The sequence below is a fragment of the Vulpes vulpes genome, chromosome 7, assembly GCF_048418805.1.
Source record: "Vulpes vulpes isolate BD-2025 chromosome 7, VulVul3, whole genome shotgun sequence".
Lineage (NCBI taxonomy): Eukaryota > Metazoa > Chordata > Mammalia > Carnivora > Canidae > Vulpes > Vulpes vulpes.
Genome location: NC_132786.1, coordinates 124,280,506 through 124,303,091, shown reverse-complemented (window position 1 = coordinate 124,303,091; position 22,586 = coordinate 124,280,506). Strand labels below are relative to the sequence as shown.

The 22,586-nt window shown below is 40.9% G+C and overlaps 1 protein-coding gene and 1 non-coding gene across 2 annotated transcripts in view; both read right to left on the bottom strand.

The window, feature by feature from the left end:
• Nucleotides 1–22,586, bottom strand: part of CPED1 (cadherin like and PC-esterase domain containing 1) — a 263,028-nt gene that overhangs the window by 106,738 nt on the left and 133,704 nt on the right. The window contains exons 14-15 of the mRNA XM_072764904.1: nucleotides 19,214–19,397; nucleotides 17,077–17,245 (exon numbers count right to left, since the gene is read on the bottom strand). Coding sequence (XP_072621005.1) covers nucleotides 17,077–17,245; nucleotides 19,214–19,397 — 353 coding nt within the window. The remainder of the gene's footprint in view (nucleotides 1–17,076; nucleotides 17,246–19,213; nucleotides 19,398–22,586) is intronic.
• Nucleotides 17,844–17,988, bottom strand: LOC112910614 (U4 spliceosomal RNA). Its single transcript, XR_003233279.1, has one exon. It is a non-coding gene; the product is annotated as a U4 spliceosomal RNA (small nuclear RNA).

Here is a 22,586-nt window from a genome sequence, read left to right as displayed (position 1 = left end):
GGAAGGATTTGTGTTTGCAACACATCATGGTCTCTTAAAGTATTTCACTTAAGTAAAAAACAAACAAAGAAATGCAAAAAAAAAAAAAAAAGGGGGCAGGGAAACTGCTAATCTCGGAAGAAGAACTAACACATGCTTGAAAGCCTACTCATACTCTGTATGTCAAGCTTACAGGAATTTATTTGGGGCAGAACATGATTTGATTATGAAAATACCCAAAGCTCTGATAGCAGGGCTGAGCAGGTGTCCTCGTTTGTCATCTGGGGTAAAAATACCTCAGTAGTTTAAGAGCCGCTAATTGTATAAGAATTAATATCATGAGCTTTAAAACCAGATAGACCTGAATTTAAGTCCCAGTCTGCCCCTTGTTTGCTGTGATCACAGTGCCCATTACATATGCCTGTTATGGATGCTGAGTGATAAGATGTGCCAAGCACAATAGGTGACATGTGGACATTTATTATGATAGACTGCTCCCCTGTTCGAGCTTCTATATTCTAATCATGGACAATAGTTTTGATTGAGGAGTCTCAACGTGTAAGACATAAATAAGAAAAAAAATCTTGTTTCTTCCAATTCCTACTTCTTTTTTTTTTTAATCTTTTTTATTTTTATTTATTTATGATAGTCACAGAGAGAGAGAGAGAGGCAGAGACACAGGCAGAGGGAGAAGCAGGCTCCATGCACCGGGAGCCTGATGTGAGATTCGATCCCGGGTCTCCAGGATCGCGCCCTGGGCCAAAGGCAGGCGCCAAACCGCTGCGCCACCCAGGGATCCCCCAATTCCTACTTCTATCACACTCCATTGACTGAACAACTATCCTCTTTTCTTAAGAGGCCTAACTCCCTTAATGACATTAAAGCCTTATATCATCACACTTTAGTCATTGCCAGTTATAAATAGTCTCATTTTTAATATAAAGACTTGGGTCTATTCACTAAAAGTTTAATTTCATATTGGATCCACAGCTTTCCCCAGGGAAATGATTCCTGGCCCCTAGAGTTTATGATGGATAGAGAGAGTGATAGGTTTAATCCTGAGATAGCTCTCAGTTCCTGGCCTCTGGTCAGTCAGGCAAACACTAATCTAGTTGTCGCTGTGGAGGGATTTTGCAGATGTAATCACAGTCCAAAATTGGTTGACCCTAAATTAGGGAGATTAAATCTAGGTCCAGGGAAGACGGAGAGACGGGAGGGAATCCTGAGAGTGATTCAAGGTGCAGGAGATTCTCCATTGCTGGCTTAGGAGACAGAGGGACCCACATGGCAAGGAATGCATGCGGCCCCTGGATGCCGTGAGCAGCCCTCAACAGACCAATAGCAAGGAAATGGAAACTTCAGTCCTACAGCCACAAGGACCTGAATTCTGTAGCAGCTTCAGTGAGTTTGGAAATTCATGCTTCCCCAGAGCCCTCAGATAGAAATTGCGTCTGACTGACACCTAAACTCACTCCTAAATTCACACCTCTTGGGATGCCTGGATGGCTCAGCAGTTGAGTGTATGCCTTTGGTTCAGATCATGATCCTGGAGCCCCAAGATCGAATCCTGCATTGGGCTCCCTGCAGGGAGCCTGCTTCTCCCTCTGCCTGGGTTTCTGCCTCTCTCTCAGTGTCTCTCATAAATAAGTAAATAAAATCTTTTAAATAAATAAATAAATAAATAAATAAATAAATAAATAAATAAATAAATTCACACCTTTTGATTTGGGACAGGAGGAAGGAGAGGAGAAAAGCAATCTCCTTGTCAGGAGTCATCACTGTTGGTGTAGCTCATCATCTACTCTTGGTGTAGACGGGGGTCTCCTCAAATAAGCCCTGATGGTGAAGCCGTCTGGAGCCCTGAGAGTCTCAGCTGCTCTTTCCACTGGATCCTGACATAATCATAGTCGCAGGGACCGTTTTTTCCCATGCTGTGTCCCTGATAAGGCTTCTCTGAAACTAGTTTCTTCTACCTTCTACAGCTTTGACTTCAGAGTACTCGCGGTCCTAAGATATATACCTCAATGCCTCTAGGTACAGATAAACCTCTAGCCCGTTGCCCCTTCTGAGCTGGTGGGCCTCACCAGCCCCCATGTCTCTGAGAGCCTTTCTCCCTCTCTGGTGGTGCAAGGCCACTCCGTAAGCCTGGCAGCTAAGCAGACATCTGACAAGGTAAAGAAGCACCTTTCTCTCTGTCTTGAAATCATCTCCAGACGTCACAGGTGATTACCTCAGACAGGTAATTGGGGCCTCCTCTTCCTTCCTCCCTTGGGAGCAGAGGGGAGTAGGCGGCCTGTCCTCACGAGGACTGCAAGCCCTATGGGTCACTGGTCTTTGCAACCAGTGCCCTCACACCTGCCTTGCTGCTGAGCAAGTAAACATCTGAGGCTAAGAAGGAGGCTTTCTTTTTACTGAAACATAAAGGATTTAGGAAGTGCATTATTGGGTAACCTTCAGGGCCAGGAATGACGCCATCATTATTCTGCTACAAATGTAATGATGCACTTTAGCATTTTTTAAATAGAGCACCATAACTTAAAAAAATAGCACATATAGTTAATTTTGTATCTAGCCTGGAAGTGTCGTTTAGTTTTATAAATATTAATTAAGAATCTTCTAGGCAGGAGCACCTGGGTGGTTCAGTCAGTGAAGCCTCTGACTCTTGATTTCTGCTCAGGTCATGATCTCAGGGTTGTGGGTTAGAGCCCCACATCGAGCCTTGCATTATGTTCTGTGCTGGGTGTGGACCCTGCTTGGGATTCTCTCTCTCCCTCTCTCTTTGTGCTCCCCCTTCCCCCCACTGTCACATGCTCTCTCTCTCCTCCCCCCAAAAAGAAGAAGAAGAAGAAGAAGAAGAAGAAGAAGAACAACAACAACAACAACAACAACAACAACAACCACTTTCCAGGCATTGTGCTAGACGAGGTGATCAAAGATCTAGGTTTTGACCTAGAGAAACTCTGCGTATGTGTGTGTGTGTGTGCAAATGCATGTGCAAGTGCAAGTAAGAAAGAGAATGAAAGAGTAGAGAGAACGAGAGAGAGAGAGAAAGAGAGAGAGAGAGAGAGAGAGAGAGGCAAAGCGATAGCACAGAGACGGAGAGTAAGCTCCAGGAACAGATTATTAACGAGTGTCCTGGTAAAGACGCCCGCAGTGATTTCACATCTTGAACAACACCATGCTCCTAGGTAGGGGAATCCACTGTGTTTAAAATAAGATCCAAATGAGGTCATGAGTGCTTCTTCTGGTAAAATATAAGCAGTTTCATTTAAAAATACACTTAACCTAAACCTTTTAGGATTTAAACATGTCTATTCCTCCAAATATTTTCTAGGCATAATGAAATCCGTGTACTTAGCCTTACGAATCCATATGATTTTCTTTGGTTTTGAAAAGGCAAAATACAACAAAACAAAAAGTGAATAAACAAGCAGCAACTTTTGATCAAGTCAGAGGCCTCTGATTTCCTGAGAAGCGGGATCTCACCGAGAGGAGACCATCGATCTCTACCCTCTGATCTCGGGACAGTTTTGAAAAATCTGAGCTTTTCAAATTAGAAAGATGAATTGCAGGGATGCCTTTTACTCTTTTTTGAACATGAAATTTAAACTTTATAACATTTGTTATTAAAATATAAAAAGTGAAATCTTTATTCTGCGGGTCTGCAAAAGCAACTTTTGAAGTAGGATATATCTATCAACATGCTTATTAGAGGCATTTTTTTCCTTACAGTTTTGGAGAGAGCCTGAAACCCCATGCCAGTATGGTTTAGATATTCATAATTGTTTACACATGTTCCAATAACAAAATATATTTGGGGGGTTGGTGCTTTACTTTTAGGATTTGGGACAGCTGGAAATTATTATTATTATGGTTAAAAGTGTTCTTACTGGGTAATGGTGTTAAAAAGAATATAATCTTTCAGATGCTTCCTTCTAACACGGAACACGTATTATTTTATTAAGTTGGATTAAATACAGATTGGCTATTGTCTGGTCAGTTACACGTAAAGGTATCTAAGGAAATGGGTTCTCAGAAAAAGCACCAAATAGAACACGACTGAGGTTTATTATTATCGATATCGTTATTGTCACACAGAAAAACCTTAGTCCTCCTTCTAAGGGCTGGATGGTTAGTATTCCACGTACTGCAGTGACAGATTCTAATGAAATATTTAAGAAATGGGAGATTGTTTCCAATCATATATAACCTATCAAATACCTTGAAGATGTGCTAAAAATTCTTTTGACATTTGCCTATCCAGAAAAAAAAAAAAAAAAAAAAGAGTGATTAATAAGGGAATCTGTAGCTCCCAGAACCCAGAGTGTTTCTTGTAAGGAGCCAGACTATATTAAGAGCCAAGAGGAAGCGAGGTTCAAAGGAAATTCATCTAATATTTGTGCTCTGGTTATGAAAGGGGTGAGAGGCTGTTCATCAGCAGCATGTGGCCAGTTGGCAAGGAGGGCTGTGGGCCAGCCGGGGGGGGTTAGTGCGATCACAGACGGACTTAGCACGGCAGAGAGGATGCCAGAGAGTCCGACGCTGTGCAGGCTATTTTGGGGGCTTTCCGTGAATCATTTTTTCATTCTGTGCCAGTGTTGACGTAGACAAATGTGTCTGTTGATTGGCTATTGAAGACTTGCAGATTGCCGCAGTAAGTCTCATCTTTGGGGACCTGGCTCCCAAGGAGGATTTTTTATTTATTTATTTATTTATTTATTTATTTATTTATTTATTTATTTAATTTTTTAATTTATTTATGATCGTCACAGAGAGAGAGAGAGACAGAGAGAGAGAGAGAGAGAGAGAGAGAGGCAGAGACATAGGCAGAGGGAGAAGCAGGCTCCATGCACCGGGAGCCCGACGTGGGATTCGATCCCAGGTCTCCAGGATCGCGCCCTGGGCCAAAAGCGGGCGCCAAACCGCTGCGCCACCCAGAGATCCCGGATTTTTTTTTTTAAATGATTGACAACTACCTCTAAATATAATGACTTGTTTTCATCAAAGAATTTTTATTTACAGTTTTTGTATTTTGTTGTATCAAGAGGATGCCACTAAGACTTAACAAAGAAGGGTAGGAAAACAGCAGAGTGCAGATTCTAGAGAGGAAAGAGATTTATTTTTTAGTGGAGCAGAGTGATCAGCAAATCTGCAATTGATCATTCATTTAAGACACTTAGAAACAGCAATTTTGCGCTGGAGACCTAAGGATATGGAGCTGGCTCAAGGTCGCAGGAAACGTGTCTAGGTCTGGATTCCAAAAGCCCTTTTACATGAGGTACAACTGCTAAGCATCAAAAGGTTTAATGACCAGCCCGTAGGTTCTAATCCTCACTCTGCTGCTTCCTGGCAATGAAACTCGGTGAATTATTAAGGACAGATCGTCGCAAGTTATTGAAGTTTATTCACATGCAAGATGAGGGGTCAGATGGCCAAGATCTCCCCAACTCTGAAGTTTAGTGTGACATTGGAATACAAGATTCACAGACGGCGTTACAATAAATACACCTGCTGCCCACGGAGCTACGGGTCAACCCCACGGCTAGAGACACGCCTGGCCACTCTCGCCCTCCTCTATTGGTATCTTCCCCGTTAAGAGCCTGGGCCACAGAGGCCCTTCCCAAACCCCGCAAAACCATGGCACAGTCTTCTGGCGTCTTCAGCCCCTTCCCCAAGACCCCTTTCACTGTATTAAACATCATTATGTTAGGATTTGGGGATATTCTCTATAACCTCACCACACTTGTAACTTTTCTTTTATAGGAAAAAAATAAATAACTACACATTCTAAACAATAACCTACAAATTAATTTTTTGGGGTCTTTTGGAAAGTCTTTTGGAAACCGTATATTTATTTCAGCATCTAGTTCTGGAGTGGGCTGTGGCGGCGGAGAGTAGAGTTTGTAGGTAGCAGAGCCTGCTCCAGGAGGTAGCGCAGGTCTGGGACCAGCTGCCCGGGCTCCAGAATAGGCCCTGCTCCCCGGAAGCTACGTGGCTGTGGGCTTGTTCTCTGTCCCTGCATTTCTCCAGCTGCAGAATCATCGGGCATTACCGGAGGATCGGCCTGTCAGCATTTTGTTTGGAGAACTGAGTGAATGGATGTTAGGCAATCAGAGGAGGGCCTGGCACACAGCAAACACCGACTAGAGACCCCGTGTGCTTTAAATAGTCTCAGAAGTGGAAAGATCTCTCATCTGTGAAGGTGTCTTAGCATTTGGGAAATACCCAAGAGTCATTTGGAACAAAGTCTGATCTTAGACAAGCGGGGGAAGCGTTTAGCGGTTCGGGTTGAACTTACGGTGCGAGTGTACAGAATGGAACACCTTGTGTCATTTGGATCATTATCAGGGATGAATATGCCCGTTGCCTTTTGAAGGGATGGCTTTCCAGAGTGACAGGGCTGTTTGAAAAGAGATGACACATGCTACGAAATCAAGCTACGTTACAATTATACCTCTGTCTGATGTTGCCCGGGCATCTTTGTCGTGTGCTGCTCGTTCATGAAACTGGCCCAGGGCACATGGATCTCCTCACCGTTAATGGGACCCACCAGGTAATATCTGTGAAGGGATGCTTCTGTGTTTGGCAGGGAAACATTTCCCCTCTTTTTGTGAAAACACTCTCTAATTCTCAGTCTCTCAACGAAACTGCGAACACGACGACGTACAAAATTTGTTGTGCGACTATCAAAATTAAAACAAGCTTGGAACAGATTTCACACTTAATTTCTGGAAGTTTTGTTTTATTACATTTACCATAAAATTTGTTGTATAATTTAGCACCGGTGGTTGTTCTGCAAAGCCCTTCATGTTTTTATATCTTATTAAATCTAAACTTACATATAAGCAATTAAAAAATCTCCAATTCAGTTTACTGGGCCTCAGGTTTTTAAAAAGCCTGCTTTAAACTTTCCTCCTTATACCAACCTGAAGACATTTTATTTGTCTACTTATGTTTTGCAAACATGTATATTGAGCTCTGTCGGTGCTTAGGCACTACACCAAATGCCAACGACGTTAACTCGGTTTTTCCTGAAAACCACTCTATGGGATCAGTACCATGATAGCCCTATCTGAGGGGTGAGAACCTGCCCCCGTTCTCCAACATGTAAGTGATGAACTGTGACTCAGAATCGGACTGTACAAGTGATATTTTGATCAAAGTATTTAAGAAAGGTTATTCCACTTAAAGAAAAAAATCTCCCTTCCTGGTGTTTCTTAAACCTATGAAATCTGGACCTCGTAACTGCACAGTACTTTAACTTTAAAATAACCTATGAGGTCTGGAAAAATCATTCTCAAGCATTCAGGGTGGGAAGGGGGGATGGGGCGGACGAGGTAAAAACCCAGGAATGTCAGTGGAAGTCTGCCTCACATTGCTGAAGCATGAGATCCTAAAGAGTTGGGGGGCCACTGGGGTGGAGAGACCTGGTCTGCTTTGAAGAATGAGGTCATGCTCAATGTTTTAAACTCATTAGTCCTGCCTAAAAAAAGGATGTGGATGAAAAAGGAAAAAAAAAGACAAATTAGCATCATTTTCAAAAGAAGTTAAATATGTCAGGCAGTAAAGTGTCCTAATTCTGCCTTCAGGGAACATGTGTCACATCCACTTGTAGTTCTGCAATCGGTGAAACCATCTGCAAGGAATACCCCGTCCCTCATTCTTGTTCCTACAACACACGCTTATTGAAAGAAACGTTACAGTTGGTCAGATACATGTGGAAATTTTCTTAGCATTACCTAATTACGCCATTGGGCCAACGTGTCTTTGAACAAAACACAATTTGTTCTAGCCTAATGAGACAGAGCACGTCAGTGACTTTGACTAATGAGGGCAATATAAACAGTCCAAATAACATATTCTTAATTTTCCCTGTGTTTCCAGGACCACCATTACCTACGACTCATAACCGCCTTCTGAGCCTGTGAGAAGAAGACAATGGCCAGGTGGCTCCTCCCAGATGCTTGTTCCCAAGGCAATATTAGCTCTGGTGGCATTTTGCTCGGAGATCCACGATAACTGCCGATTCTCAGCGCTAACAGAGATCATTGAAAAGCCACACATAATTCCCAAATGGCATATTGTTATACAGATACTAATTTTTTTTATCATGAAAACAACAAATGAAATAACTTGTATAAACACTTAGGGGAGTTTCTAGGGCAAAGTAGGTGCTCAGTAAGCTGAACTATAATCATAGTTCATGGATGAACGCCAGAAGTGAAACCGTCCTTATTCTGCTTGTTGCTGCTGGTGATAATCTGCATCCAATTGTGAGTTACTGGGATAAGAACTGTTCACCCAAAGCTTTTCATAAGTTTGAAACTGTATACGGCATCGTGTCTACGTGCGTATTATTGCTTGGAACAAGGGGTCAAAACTTTCATCAGATATTCAAAAGGGTACCTTGCTTCCTACAAAAGGTTAAATAAAGACCATGGGCCCACAGGAATCATTCGCTTTAACTTGTCTTATAAAGAGCCAAAATCTGTTGTTGGATGAAGCCAAAAATGTGTGTTGTTTTTTTTTTTTTTCTTTTTTTAACACGAGTCATTTTGTAGGCTTAGTTTGGTAGATGGAAGAACTAATCCAGTGCCCAGGTTCTCTCCCCTCTCTTACCACCAACCTCCCTATCCTGCTGTGTACCTTTATTAGAGCTAGTTTGGACTTGAGAAATGGGGGAAGAAACGGAGAAAGAGAGATAAAAGATGTAGAGGCCCTTTAGAGCAATTAAAGTCCACAAAGACGCCGGTATGAGGAATTGGAGCTTTCAAAAAGAAACCCCATTTATCTGCTCCCCTGTTAGCCACGACCTCCCTCAACCTTTCAAATGTCACATTTGATATCTGGTCACTCTAACAGAGTATTTCATTTAAAGGCCTGCCTGGGTTCTTTTCTATCTCCCTGTGCAGTTCACAAATCGGAAGACTGAGTCTTAGAACGCCGAAACACAGACTTCCAATGAAAATCAGTGTTTGTACACAGCCGCGGGCTGTCCTCGGAGAGACTTCTGGATGCTGAAGCCAGGAAGATCCCATTCTCTTCCACATTATCTTGGTGCTGTTGCACTAATGGTAGTAAAAGTTTGTTTCTTCTTGTAAAGGAAGCAGATGTGACTTCGAGAAACATGGAGAACAGATGTGCTGAGCAAAAGTTTTTATTTAAATGGTAATTTAGCTGACCGTAAGTTACATCAACCCATGAGGTGAGTGTTTAACATAGCTCTTTTTCACCAATTCAGAAAGATAATTTATATAAGCACTAAAATAGATCATGAACTAAGGAACACACTCCTCTCATCTTCACTTGCTTTTTAAGAAAACGATGCTAAATAAAAATTCCTAAGCCTCAGATGTATACAAATGCTTATTGGCCACTGAGGAGGCTACTGCAATCAAAATGTCTGGGTGTGCAAACTGCTCGTGGAAATAACATTTCACTCCCCTCACCGCGGCGTAGGCCCTTGCAGAATGCTGGTAAAGGTGTGCTCAGTCCCTGCACACAGAACCTAAAACACCTGCAAAGGGCTAAGTGTTTAAGTAGGGAGCACTTCAAAAAAAAAGTAGGGAGCACTTGACAAGACTTGAAAGAATGCCTATGGGCCAGGTCCATTGATGACGGTATGGATGCCTTTGCCATCCGTCCCTCAGAGTGAGGGAGAAGAGCAGGGCCAAATCCTCTATTATGCACAACAGGAATCATGCCTACAGCACACAGCACTAATTTTAGGAGCCCAAGAAAATGCTGGAATTTCCTTTATACTTAGAAGAAAAAAAAACTAAACTCTTCAAAGTGTGCATGTGTGTGTGAGTACATGCACCTCTTTATACCAACACAGTTGCAAAATATAACGTTAAGTATTTCTTTCATGGAAGAAGGGATCCAGAAAGGCAAGAGTGCCTAGGACTCGTGACCAGCTGGAATGCAACTGTGTGGATCAGCCCAGGCCACTTGCTCTCCTATTTAATTCCCAACCAGCTCTTCCCGTCCCAATTCCTTTACAATTCTAGCATCCTCTCAGCTCTACAGTCAACTCATCTTCAACAAAGCAGGAAAGACTATCCACTGGAAAAAGGACCGTCTTCAATCAATGGTGCTGGGGAAATTAGACAGCTACGTGCAGAAGAACGAAACTAGACCACTCTCTTACACCAGACACACAGATAAACTCAAAATGGATGAAAGATCTAAATGTGAGACAAGAGTCCATCAAAATCCTAGAGGAGAACACAGGCAACACCCTTTTTGAACTCAGCCACAGTAACTTCTTGCAAGATACATCCACGAAGGCAAGAGAAACAAAAGCAAAAATGAACTATTGGGACTTCATCAAGATAAATAACTTCTGCACAGCAAAAACAAAACAAAACAAAACAAAAAAACAGTCAACAAAACTAAAAGACAACCTACAGAATGGGGAGAAGATATTTGCAAATGACCTATCAGATCAAGGGCTAGTATCCAAGATCTGTAGAGAACTTATTAAAATCAGATAATCCAATCATGAAATGGGCAGAAGACATGAACAGACATTTCTCCAAAGAAGACACACACATGGCCAACAAGCACATGAGAAAATGCTCCGCATCACTTGCATTCAGAGAAATACAAATCAAAACCACAATGAGATCCCACCTCACACCAGTGAGAATGGGGAACATTAACAAGGCAGGAAATAACAAATGTTGAAGAGGATGTGAGAAGTGAGAACCCTCTTGCACTGTTGGTGGGAATGTGACCTGGTGCAGCCCTTCTGGAAAACTGTGTGGAGGCTCCTCAAAGAGTTAAAAATAGACCTGCCCTACGACCCAGCACTTGCACTGCTGGGGATTTACCCCAAAGATACAGATGCAGTGAAACACTGAGACACCTGCACCCCGATGTTTCTAGCAGCAATGTCCACAATAGCCACACTGTGGGTGGAGCCTCGGTGTCCATCGACAGATGATGGATAAAGAAGCTGTGGTCTATGTATACAATGGGATATTCCTCAGCCATTAGAAACGACAAATACCCACCACTTGCTTCAACGTGGATGGACCTGGAGGGTATTATGCTGAGTGAAGTAAGTCAGTCAGAGAAGGACAAACATCACATGGTCTCACTCATACGGGGAATAGAAGAAATAGTGAAAGGGATTCATAGGGAAAGGAGGGGAACTGAGTGGGGAAAATCAGAGAGGAAGACAAACCATGAGAGACTCCTAACTCTCGGAAACAAACAAGGGGAAGTGGAAGGGGAGATGGGTGAGGGGGATGGGGTAACTGGGTGACGCGCACTGAGGGGGGCACTTGATGGGATGAGGACTGGGTGATATGCTATATGTGGATAAATTGAATTTAAATTAAAAAAAAAAAAACAATTCTAGCATCCTCACTGTTATCAACTCCTACTTCTTCTGCTGTTCTTTTTCGTCCTTCTTTTGTTCTCCTTCTCTATACACCCCAGAGGTAAGCCTGAGAGGTGCATCTGGACAAAAAGAATTTTCATGATGATGATGATTGTGATGATAATTGAATATTGACTGAGCACTTGATCATATACTAGGCTTGGGATCAAACTTTGCATTTATCAACTGGTTAATTCTCAGAACAATTCTCTGAGATAGGTTCTCTCACTAGTTCTAGTCTTAGATAAAGAAACTGAGGTTCAGAGAGCTTCGCCGCCCCACACTAGGAGACACAGCACATTAAACCAGTTAGAAGCAGAGCCAGGACTGAAACACAGGCTTGCCTGATAGCAGTGATGGGCATGAGCCTTGGACTCCATGGCTTTCAACCACTGGTTAGGAGAATGGCCTGACGCAATTTGCTGAGATGCAAAATTTGCTCTAATAAAATAATCTTGACGGAGACAACGGACTTTTATGTTGTTGACAGAGCAAGAGAAAATTCTGAGATTCTCTCCCACATGTGTAAATGACCTAAGTGCAGTGTTCAATCCCAGCATTCAGGAACCTACTAATTTTCACTCGTTAAAGGCAGAGAGATACCATAATGAATCACTTAAGGTGGAAACAAACACGCGAAGAATCTGTTCTTAATACCTCTGAGACATATCACCAAAATATAAAACCCTTAAAATTAAACATAAAAATATACATTAATTAATACAAATAGAAATAAATGAGTACCTACATTTATAAATGAACATAAAAAACATTAAATATCACAAGACGGAATTTTCTCGTAGAAGGGAGTAGGGTGAAGCAGACAATAAAAGTCATCCATGTTATCTTATCTGTTTGTTGTGAGGATTAAATAAGAGTAGGAAAGTAAGGTCCTTTCACATTGATGAATGTCATTGTAGTATCATCAAATTGTCAGTTCCACAATAGTTCTTATCATTATTAAAAAGTACACATGAACAAAGGGTTTTTTAAAGTTTTGAAAAACTATATTGTGGATGTTTTTAATAGAAACAATTAGTAAGTTGTGTTAAACAGTGAGAAAGATTAACTGGAAATCGCTAATGTATAATCAAGCGTAATATTCAAAAATCCTCCACATTGGAAAACATCTTAACAATGATAGTAAACATAGTAGTTTGGCTACGTAGAATTCCAATACATAATATATTAAACCTGACTTAAATATTGGGACCAAGAAAGACAGCCAGATATGAGGATATATATGTGTCTAGTAAAATATTAGATGTGAGCTCTAAAACTTTTCCAATGAAGCTCTGATTCCATCACATTCTTCATCAAAATAAGGATTATGAAAACCTCAGAATTTTGCAGTGATTCTAGAACACTATAAAAATTATCATTTGTACATGACCATGAAAAAAACAAGCTCTACTAAACTAAATTCTAACAGGTTAAATTCTGGCCAAATGAATTTCCTAAACAGGTTAATTAGATTATGAGTGTAGTAAGAGTTTTGGATTCTATAGTCCAGAGTAATGATAAAGGGGGTCAATTTGAGGTCTGTCAGACTCGTATTCAAATACCACCTTCACTACTTAATTACACATGTTTTAAAGCCTTACGTCCTCCATAAGTTAAAGGTTGGGACAGTTACCACCAGTGTTTAAAGTTGTGAAGAACGTCAAATAAGATAAAAAAGTAAAGTGCTTAGCCTCATATCTGGCACATAATGAAAGTTCTCCTGATGTTGCACAGTATCTCCCATAATATATGACATATTTGTAAGAGCAAAGTGCATAGCAGATAATTAATACGCAGTCATTGGTTGGGAGGCTTTCATTACAACACAGGCTCTATGGTTGAAAAATTGAATCACATACTTCGGGTGTACTGGGGTAGGCAAGGTAACTGAAAATGACAAAAATGAGTATTTAATAGACATTACGACGTTGGAAATGGACAAAGGGGCTTTTTTGTCATCAATAAATGCTCTTCTTTTATTGTGTTTGCTAAAATATTAGACAATTATCTCATGAATTGTTTTGTAACCTTTGTGTTGAGAAACAGTACAAAAATAAGGGGGAGAATTGTAATGCATTTCCAAATGCTGTAATTGGAGTCATTTAATAGCTCAGCATATAGATCACTAATTAATTTTTTTAATAAGACAGCAAATGTCAGTTTTAAATCAATAACTAAATGCTGGGCAAGACTTTTTTTTTTTTTAAACAGAATTTTTTTTCTTTCCTCGGTCCTTTTCCTTTATTAATTGTAATTTATTTTAAAATGAAGGCCGTTTCTAACAAACGGATCCCTGAAATGTAGTCTCCTACGCTTCTGCTATATGACCTTTCTGTAGATTTTATTTATGGCCTTATTCTGGCACAACGCTTTGGGGGCAAAATGTATATATATGAGACCATAGATCATTTACACAAATCAATTTCCATGGATGCTATATTGTTATCCTTGTCAAAACTTTTTGATTTGGAAAGAGATATTAAAAGAAATATCTCCCCATATGTGTTTTAATTTCCTTAGAACATAAATATATTTTATTAATTCCAAAGCATGACATATTCCAGCCATAATAACAGTTTATTGCTTTCTAAATCTTTCTTCCTAACAGCAAAACATTATGCTATTTATAGGTAAATCAAAATGAAATAACAGTGTAGGTATGTTATATGACTTTTTATGTTTCATTAAGAATCATGTTTTCTATAATTGAATGCATATTTCTGATTATAATACATTAGAAAAGATGGCAAATTAATGAGAAGCATAAAGAGCTATCATAGTGGTATTTGCTGACTACAGAAATGATTAAAAATACAAGGAAGAGATAAGAGACGAGCGATTCTTCAACTTTCAACATGGAAGGATTACCTCTAACCTATTCATACCTAGAGTAAATCCACTACAGATTTACTAGATTTACTAGTGGAAAGTAGAAAAGCAGGCCTGTTATTGGTATATATCAGTAGTTCTCAACTGGGGTCAATTTTGCCCCCCAGGTGATGTTGGCAACGTCTGGAGACATTTTTGGTTGTCACAATTTGGAAAGGGAACCTTCTGGAACCTACTGGGTAGAAGCCAGGCTGCAAAATATTCTACGGTGCACAGGATAGTTCCCCAAAACAAAAAATTATCCAGCCCTGATATTGACATTGCTGAGGTTGAAAAGCCCTGGTCCAAATCTAGTTGTTTTGTATCAGTTATGTAAATTGGTCCTTTCTACCTCACTGGTAATGGCTAAAGTATGAGTTGCCTCTGTGGCAGCCATGTACGAAATCCAACAGGAAATATAATTAGAAACAGATACTAAAATAGTGAATTATGGCTAAGTAGGTATTTTACAGTATTTGATCATATGAATGATACAAAACACCTATGACAACTTAATTAGATTATCTTTTTACTCACCAAAATGTCAAAGTAATTGATTTTTGGACTGGTATGCCTTATATTTACTTTCCCTTCACCGTTAGTTGACTTTCAGTAAAATGATAAAATGAATAGCTGATAACCAGAAAGTGGGAGAATGGGAGAAGGACAAATTAGGAGGCTTGATTAACCACAGATTGGACACTCTTTGGGGGGTATTTTAATGTAGATCTCCTTTTAGGTTTGTTTAAAAATTAATAATGGAGTCCAATAGGACAAAATATAATTTAAACTATAAGGAAGAAATGTAATTTTTCCCTTTAACCAGCAAATAAAATATAATTAAAGTTTAATTCATTTCCTCTGGTTTGCCACATATACACTTTAGGGGTTCAGATAGAATGGTCTACCATTTAATATGCAATGGTCTGACTCTGGACATCAACCTAAGAATATAGTAAGTCACTAAATTTGTTGATAAAAAAGAAAAATGACAATTTGGAAGACTAAACATTCATGAGTCTCATAATGTATATCTGTTTAACTATTAATTTGGAAACTGATTGATAGGAGTTCCAAAATTACATCTATTCTTCTCTGTATTCTGAACTTCATGATGGGATCAGCTTGCAGTGAAACCTAAAGACGCTAATGAGATTAAGCATAAAGAAGAAATAAGGGCAAGGTCTCTGGATGAGAACTGTCACTGGAGCCTGGGATGAGAAAAATCTAACTTCTGTTATGGACTCCTCCATCCTCCAGTTCCTCAGGCCACTCGTGCCTCGTTAAGTGTCTAAACCAATCCTTATTATTCATTCATTATCTCTTCAGTCATTTGACAGTTTGTAAAAGGAAGGCTAAAAAAATACTAGTGCTTATTAGACACTGTGCCATGTTATAAAATATAGTACTGCTGGGGGACCACACATCAATTTTAAATTAAAACCTTCTGGAAAGAATTCTTCTAAATGACTGAAATACTTTTCTGCAATCATCTGTAGGGTACATCCCACAAGAATTTTCTAATATATTTCTTCATGTTATATTAACAAATTCCTAATATAATCCATTGTCTAAGGTAATTGCATGGTAATTAACTTAATTTTGATGAATGTAATATTTGAGAAGAGATGCATGTCTTGGGAGATAACACATACTTCCCCACTAATGTTTTTCTCTTATATTATTGAAGCATAATTTATATTCAGTATATATAACTTACATATGGCAAAATGCAAGTATATCATATTCTATATACAATAAGTTGCACAAATCTTAAGGACATAGTTAACTGAATATTTTCTATATCTCTACACCACCTGGTTATGTACGTCACCACCATCCAGACGGGGAAGCAGGTCTGCGGTGCAGTGAGCAGGCCAGGTTAGCAGGAGCATAAAACACGCTCTGACAAATAATGGCGAGAGAAGAGAGCACTTCTCTGGCCGCTGCCTTTAAGGAAACATGGCATTCATCCCACTCACGGAGGCTCAGTCAGCCCCTTCTCTGCAACAGATCATAACCAGTCCTCTGTGCCTCAACGCTCCCAACAGGTTGTCAGTCACTGAGATGTGCCATATTTGCAATTATGCTTTCTGAGTGAATCAGGAGATGTGATAATATCACTTACTACTTCCCCAGAAGCACCTATAGTGAGGGGACATGATGTGAGGAGACGTGGAAGGTCGTACCTGGAATCTTAACCGAGAGAAGAAACAGAGGAGAGAACCACCAAATTGGACAAAGTCTCTGGGTAACATTCACCCTCCAAGATCGGCAGATTGCAAAACGGTATGTGTTGCTCATGAGACAAACTACGGCCTTTAGGAATGATTAAGATACAAGAAGTGCAGGAAAAAAATCAATCTACTCAAGCAAATTTAATTCCCTTCGTCTGGTGTCCCTTCCACAAAATAGCTTCATAAATTTTTCTCTAATTCTTTAAAATAAACTCCATTGAATCTAGTTTAAAGTTTCAGAGTAGATTCAGGTACAATTCCAAGAAACACAGCACAATTTCACATGGAGGTGTAAAATCAAACGCAAAATCAATTCTGTAACTCAGTGTGAGTACTCAAGACATTTCTTTCAATATTAACTACAATACGTCCACTGAACACAGTGAGTGTGGGGGGTAGCCAGCACACTAAAAAGAAAACCAGTCACCACAAGGTATCTCGCATCCCTGGCTGGGACTCTTGCTCTTTTGAAATGAGACCACAGTTTGGATTTGCAAGCATACTTTTTTTTTTCCCCTAACAATTTGCATTTGGCATTTTTCACCTAGGTCAACAGGCCACTCCCAGTTCAACGCGAGTGCAAATGTAGAATTCACCTACCTGCACAAAACCGCAGGCTGTGAAGTCCTCAAACAAGGGCAGACTTGGGCGGTCTTCTCTGTAGATGGTGAGTTTGTATGTGATCAGGGTCTCGCCCTGTGCTGGAGATTCATCCACCACAAGCATTGAGATTTTGTTCATTCCCAAACCCAGAGGGTAGTTGGCAAAGCTAGAGGAAGAGAGAGAAAGAAACATTCATTCATACATCCATATAAATAAATGATAAACATCAACCCTTATTAAATGCCTATAATGTGTACACAAAAGCAGGTCAGGTCTGTACAACTTCATATGAAACTTAAAATATGGAAAAAATGTGTATTTTGGTATGCCAGCAATTCTCTTGCAGGGCAAGTCATGTCCTCCCTCGATCACTGGGAAGGAAACTACTATTTATGAACCACTTCTCAGGGGCATACATTATCTCATTCAATACTCACAACAAGTCTATGCCCAAAGTCCCATGGTAGAGTCAGAGCTAGGACCTAGGTTGGTCTGACTTGAATCCTCTTTTCTTCCTACTAGACTCTCTTGGCTCCCAGGGATCCAAATGCATTTCCTTCCCTATAGCATGGGAACACGAGTATCTTCCTTGCCACCAACATGGCGTGTAATAAAGTTCTATCTTCTGTTCAAAATTATAAACACAAGAAACAAAGAAACAAAGAAAGTTCTGGTGACTCTCAGAAGAGTTAATAGAAAAAAAAATCCCGTGAAACTAGGAAAGTTAGTGTCAGTATGTCCATAAATTGTCACCAAAATGTTTATTCAGCTCCTGAATGTTCAAAACTTTGAAGAGCTAGGATAGGGTAGAAGGAAGCTACCCCTAATGAATCTTTTTAATATTTCAATTAGCAATAATCGCGCCTCGGATAAACCTCACTGGCTACGATACTGCCACTGCGCAAAGCTCTTTTTAACATTTCAAATCACAAGATCCTCTCTCGTTACAACACTATGACAAAGAGTAGATACAAAGATTGCTAACAGAGTACCCAGAATCTATAAAGAACTCATCAAACTCAACGCCCCAAAACTAAATAATCCAGTTAAGAAATGGGCAGAAAACATGAACAGACATTTTTCCAAAGAAGACTTCCAGATGGCCAACAGACACATGGGAAGGTGCTCCACACCCCTCATCATCAGGGAAATGCAAATCAAAACCACAATGAGACACCACCTCACAGCCCTCAGAAGGGCTGAAATTAACACAGGAAACGACAAATGTTGGCGAGGATGTGGAGAAAGGGGAACCCTGTTGCACTGTGGGTGGGGATGCAAACTGGCGCAACCACTGTGGGGAGCAGTGTGGGGGGTCCTCAAAGAGTTATAAATGATGCAGCAATTGCACTACTGGGTATTTACCCAAAGGATGCAAAAATATTGATTTGAACGGGTACATGGACCCCGATGTTTATAGCAGCATTATCAACGAAATGGAGAGAGCTCAAGTATCTATCAACTGAGGAATAAAGAAGATGTGACATATGTAAATATATATATATTATATAATATACAAAATGGAATATTACTCAGCCATAAAAAGGCATGAAATCTTGCCATTCTCAACACATGGATGGAGCTAAAGGGTACTATGCTGGGTGAAATAAGTCAGCCAGAGAAAGACAAATACCATATAATCTCACTCATATGTGGAATTTAAGAAACAAAACAGATGAACATAGAGAAGGGAAAAAAAGAAAGAGGGAAGCAAACTGTGAGACTCTTAACAACAGAAGAGAAACGGAGGGTTGATGGAGGGAGGGGAGGGGGAATGGACTAGATGGGGGATGGGTATTGAGGAGGGCACTTGTGATGAGCTCTGGGTGTTATATGCGAGGGATGAATCTCTAAATTCTGCACCTGAAACCCATTTTACCATCTACGTTAACTAATGAGAATTGAAATAAAAACTTGAAACCAAAGATTGCCAACATCAGGAGAGCACTGATATGTCCCCTTTTTGTTTGTTTTGTGTTTTACGACATGACATCTGCGAAGTGGAAGGGTTTCACACCCTGGCAATCTCTCCAACTGATCTCATGCTTCAGCTTTTCTGAACCTTCAAAGGTTGCTTCAGAGACCTGCTTCCCACCACGGTGTCTCTGCTCAGCCCTGGTCAGCGGCCCCGTACCTGGGCCTGGCCCGATCATGCAGGTACACCTTGCACTGACACTTAGAAGTCTCTGCGCCAATTGTCACTGTTACCACATCAAATGGGACTTCAGAGTAATAATCTTTGATCTTCGGGTTAAATTCAGGATTTAGTTCCAAACGTGGATGTGTGAGGATCTGCTTGATATAACACTGTGTGTCATCTGTCAAAACACAAGAAAACAAAACACAACAAAAATGGCAAACAAAAGATAACTGTGACATGGATAAATGTTTAAAAATCATATGTGATTAAAGTCTTTTTTTTTTTTTAAATCCTTTGAACAGCCTTAGTGATCACGGCTGATTTTCCACTTGGCACTCTGGTCTTATTTGATTTGTGGCTTCAGCTGGATTTTCTGTTTTTCAAGTTTTGTAGAGCTTGTCTTATATAACAGCTGTTGACGTTAGTTGGCATTACACAGATGATAAGATTTTGTTCAGCCGTTAGAAGTTTAAAGGCAGTGAGGAGGTGGGAAAATGTCTCACCGGTGGATTGATAACATTTCCGTGGCATTTAGTGAATCTATCAAGCAACGGGTAAATGGGGGCGGTGACTCTGTGAAGTCAGAACAGAAGGGCACCAGCAGGGAACGAGGAAAATTTCTTAATAGGGAGAGTCATTAAACTGCCATTGGATTGATAGAGTAGCTTACAGGCAGTAGGGTGGAGTGAAGAATGTGAAATCCAATATTATACCAAACACTCAGATACAAAAACAGCAGCAGGACATCCTGAGACCCCCCCCCACCTCCCTGCCCTGGTCACCCCAACCCGAGAGAGTGCCCTAGAGTATGAGAAGGAAATGTTATCCTCTGCTCAATCCTGTCGCAGAACCTAGCAGATTGCTTGGCTGCAAGGATGGCCGGGGCGGGGCGGGGGGGGGGGTGGGCTCAGGGGTTGAGCACCTGCCTTCGGCTCAGATCACGATCCCGGATCCCGGGATCGAGTCCCACGTCCGGCTCCTCACAGGGAGCCTGCTTCTCCCTCTGCCTGTGGCTCTGCCTCTCTCTGTGTCTCTCATGAATAAATAAAATCTTTTAAAAAAGAAATAAACAGACTGGAGTCTAGAGACACAAAGGACCATTTCCTGGGTAGAAAGGGAGTCCAAACACTTGCATTACATTCTTACGTTCAAAACCAGTTAAATGAATAACGAAGTAGATTATTTTTTTCAGACTAGTAACCACAGACGATGGACTTTCACTTGAGATGATATATTTTTACAAAACAGTCACTGAGAGTTAATTTCCCTGCAGTTTACACTTTGACTTAATGGTGGAAGTTTCCAGTGGGGTTTGCCTGTCATGACCCTGAAACACTGCCCCACACGAGGCAGAGCGCGTAATTACTCTTACAAGCGAGATTCTAGCAAGTGCTCCTTTTTGGTTTCATCAGAAACTCTCCACCTCTGGCTCAAGCGCTGGGTCCTACACCCCTGCTTGCAAGCTCATCTGGCCGGTGTCAGCTCCACCTGAAGGCCAGTGGGCCGCTGCCTCCAAACACCTGGGTCAGCTGGCATCCTGCTGGGCCCAGCGCCCACCTGCTGGGGCCCAGCACCCACTTCCCGGGGCCCAGCACTGACCTGCCGGGGCCCAAGACCCATCTGCCGGGCCTAGTGTCCACCCCCCCAGCCCAGCACCTACCTCCCAGGGCCAAGCGCCCACCTGCTGGGGCCCAGCGCCCACCTGCCAAGGCCCAGCACCCACGTCCAGGGCCCAGCACCCACCTGCCGAGGCTCAGCACCCACCTGCCGGGCCCAGCCGCCTCAGGCCCGCGGAGAGGCCCACGTGTGCCGGGCGGTAGCAGGCTGCTCGACCTACCTGGCAAGTGCATCTGGGAAAGCTGTTGGAAGCTTTGGTGGCTTTTAATGGATTCTCTTAACCGCAGAGTTTTATTGCCCTCTCGAGGGGTAATCATACCTCGTATTAAACACGAGAAACGCCTTGACGCTGAAGGCTAATCCCACCTGTTTGAAGGCGTCATCGAGTAATTGTTTTAAAATCTTGGATCATGCCCTGAAAGCGGGCAGGTTAATTATGCAGACCCAGGCAGGACTAGTTTTTTATCTACACAAAAATAGGAACTAGCCCAAGAGCTTATCTAACATGTTCCCATCCTCTACAGCCGGTTAACTGGGAACGGAATAAAAGTGAGATTATGCCCATATGGTTGTTTCATTTTATACATCACAGAACAGACCAAAGAGGTGAAGCGGCTTCCACCGCGGAGCCCGCACAGGACAAATGTGCATTCTCAGCTCGCCCCTGCCCCTCCCTCTGTAGCCCAGGCATGGGGCTCCCTGTGTCGCACGTATTTTTCTAGGAGGAAAAGACTGGATGGAAAGTGTAGGCAAGGAGATGGCTAAGTCCTAATGATATTTTCCCCCAATCAGTAATACTTTATTTTAAATGCTATTTTTTTCTTTCATTGGATGTACTTGTTGATTCTATTAAACCACATTATTGTGTAACCTCTCAGTCTATCCTGATTTTAATGATAACTGTTAAAACATAATGAATGAATTTAATTGCATTTTAGAAGATACAAGTTGGATTTTTTTAAACTGGAAGACTTTTATTTATAGTAAGTTAAACCTTAGTCGATAAATCTTATTTTTGCCAGCTTTTATGTTTTACTGGAATAGATTTCTTGTGAAAGGCTAAATTTTCTAAGTGTATCTTTTATATATATATATATACACACACACACACACACATACATATACATACATGGCCAAAAATCAAACCTGCCAAGTAGAACCCTTATTTTTCCATCATATTATTATAAAGTATTAAGATAATTTATAAGCTTTAGACAAAGAATTGGAATATCCAGTTTCGTGATCCAGTGCAGCTATTTCATAGCCCTATGATCGTGGAAAAATCAGATTCTCTAGAATTATATGTTTGCAAGGCCATTGGAATAGTACTGACCAGAGTAAAGAAAAATTTTTTTTAATTCTAAAATCTATATACTTGAAATGTATTACTGTTCTAGTTGGGCTATTTTTCTTGATTATACATTAGTAAAAAATTCATGAACTTTGAGAAAATAAACTGAAAATCAGATTCGAAAATCCCAATTGTTATAAAGAAAATTCAACTCAAATACTTTCCCTTATGTCAACAATCTGGCAGAAAGGGACTCCTTGTGGGGTGCTGTGAGCCCTAAAAATGGATGTATAAGGCAGATAAGCCCAGCTTATCCACTTGAGCAGCCTCCAAGGCAAAGCCTTAGCACCCTGAGGAGCCCTCAAAATGAGTTTGAAACTCTCTGGCCTTAAACACATAGACATAACATTTCATGTTCAAAAATAGAAAATTAAAAATCTTCTTCTTATGCAAAAATGG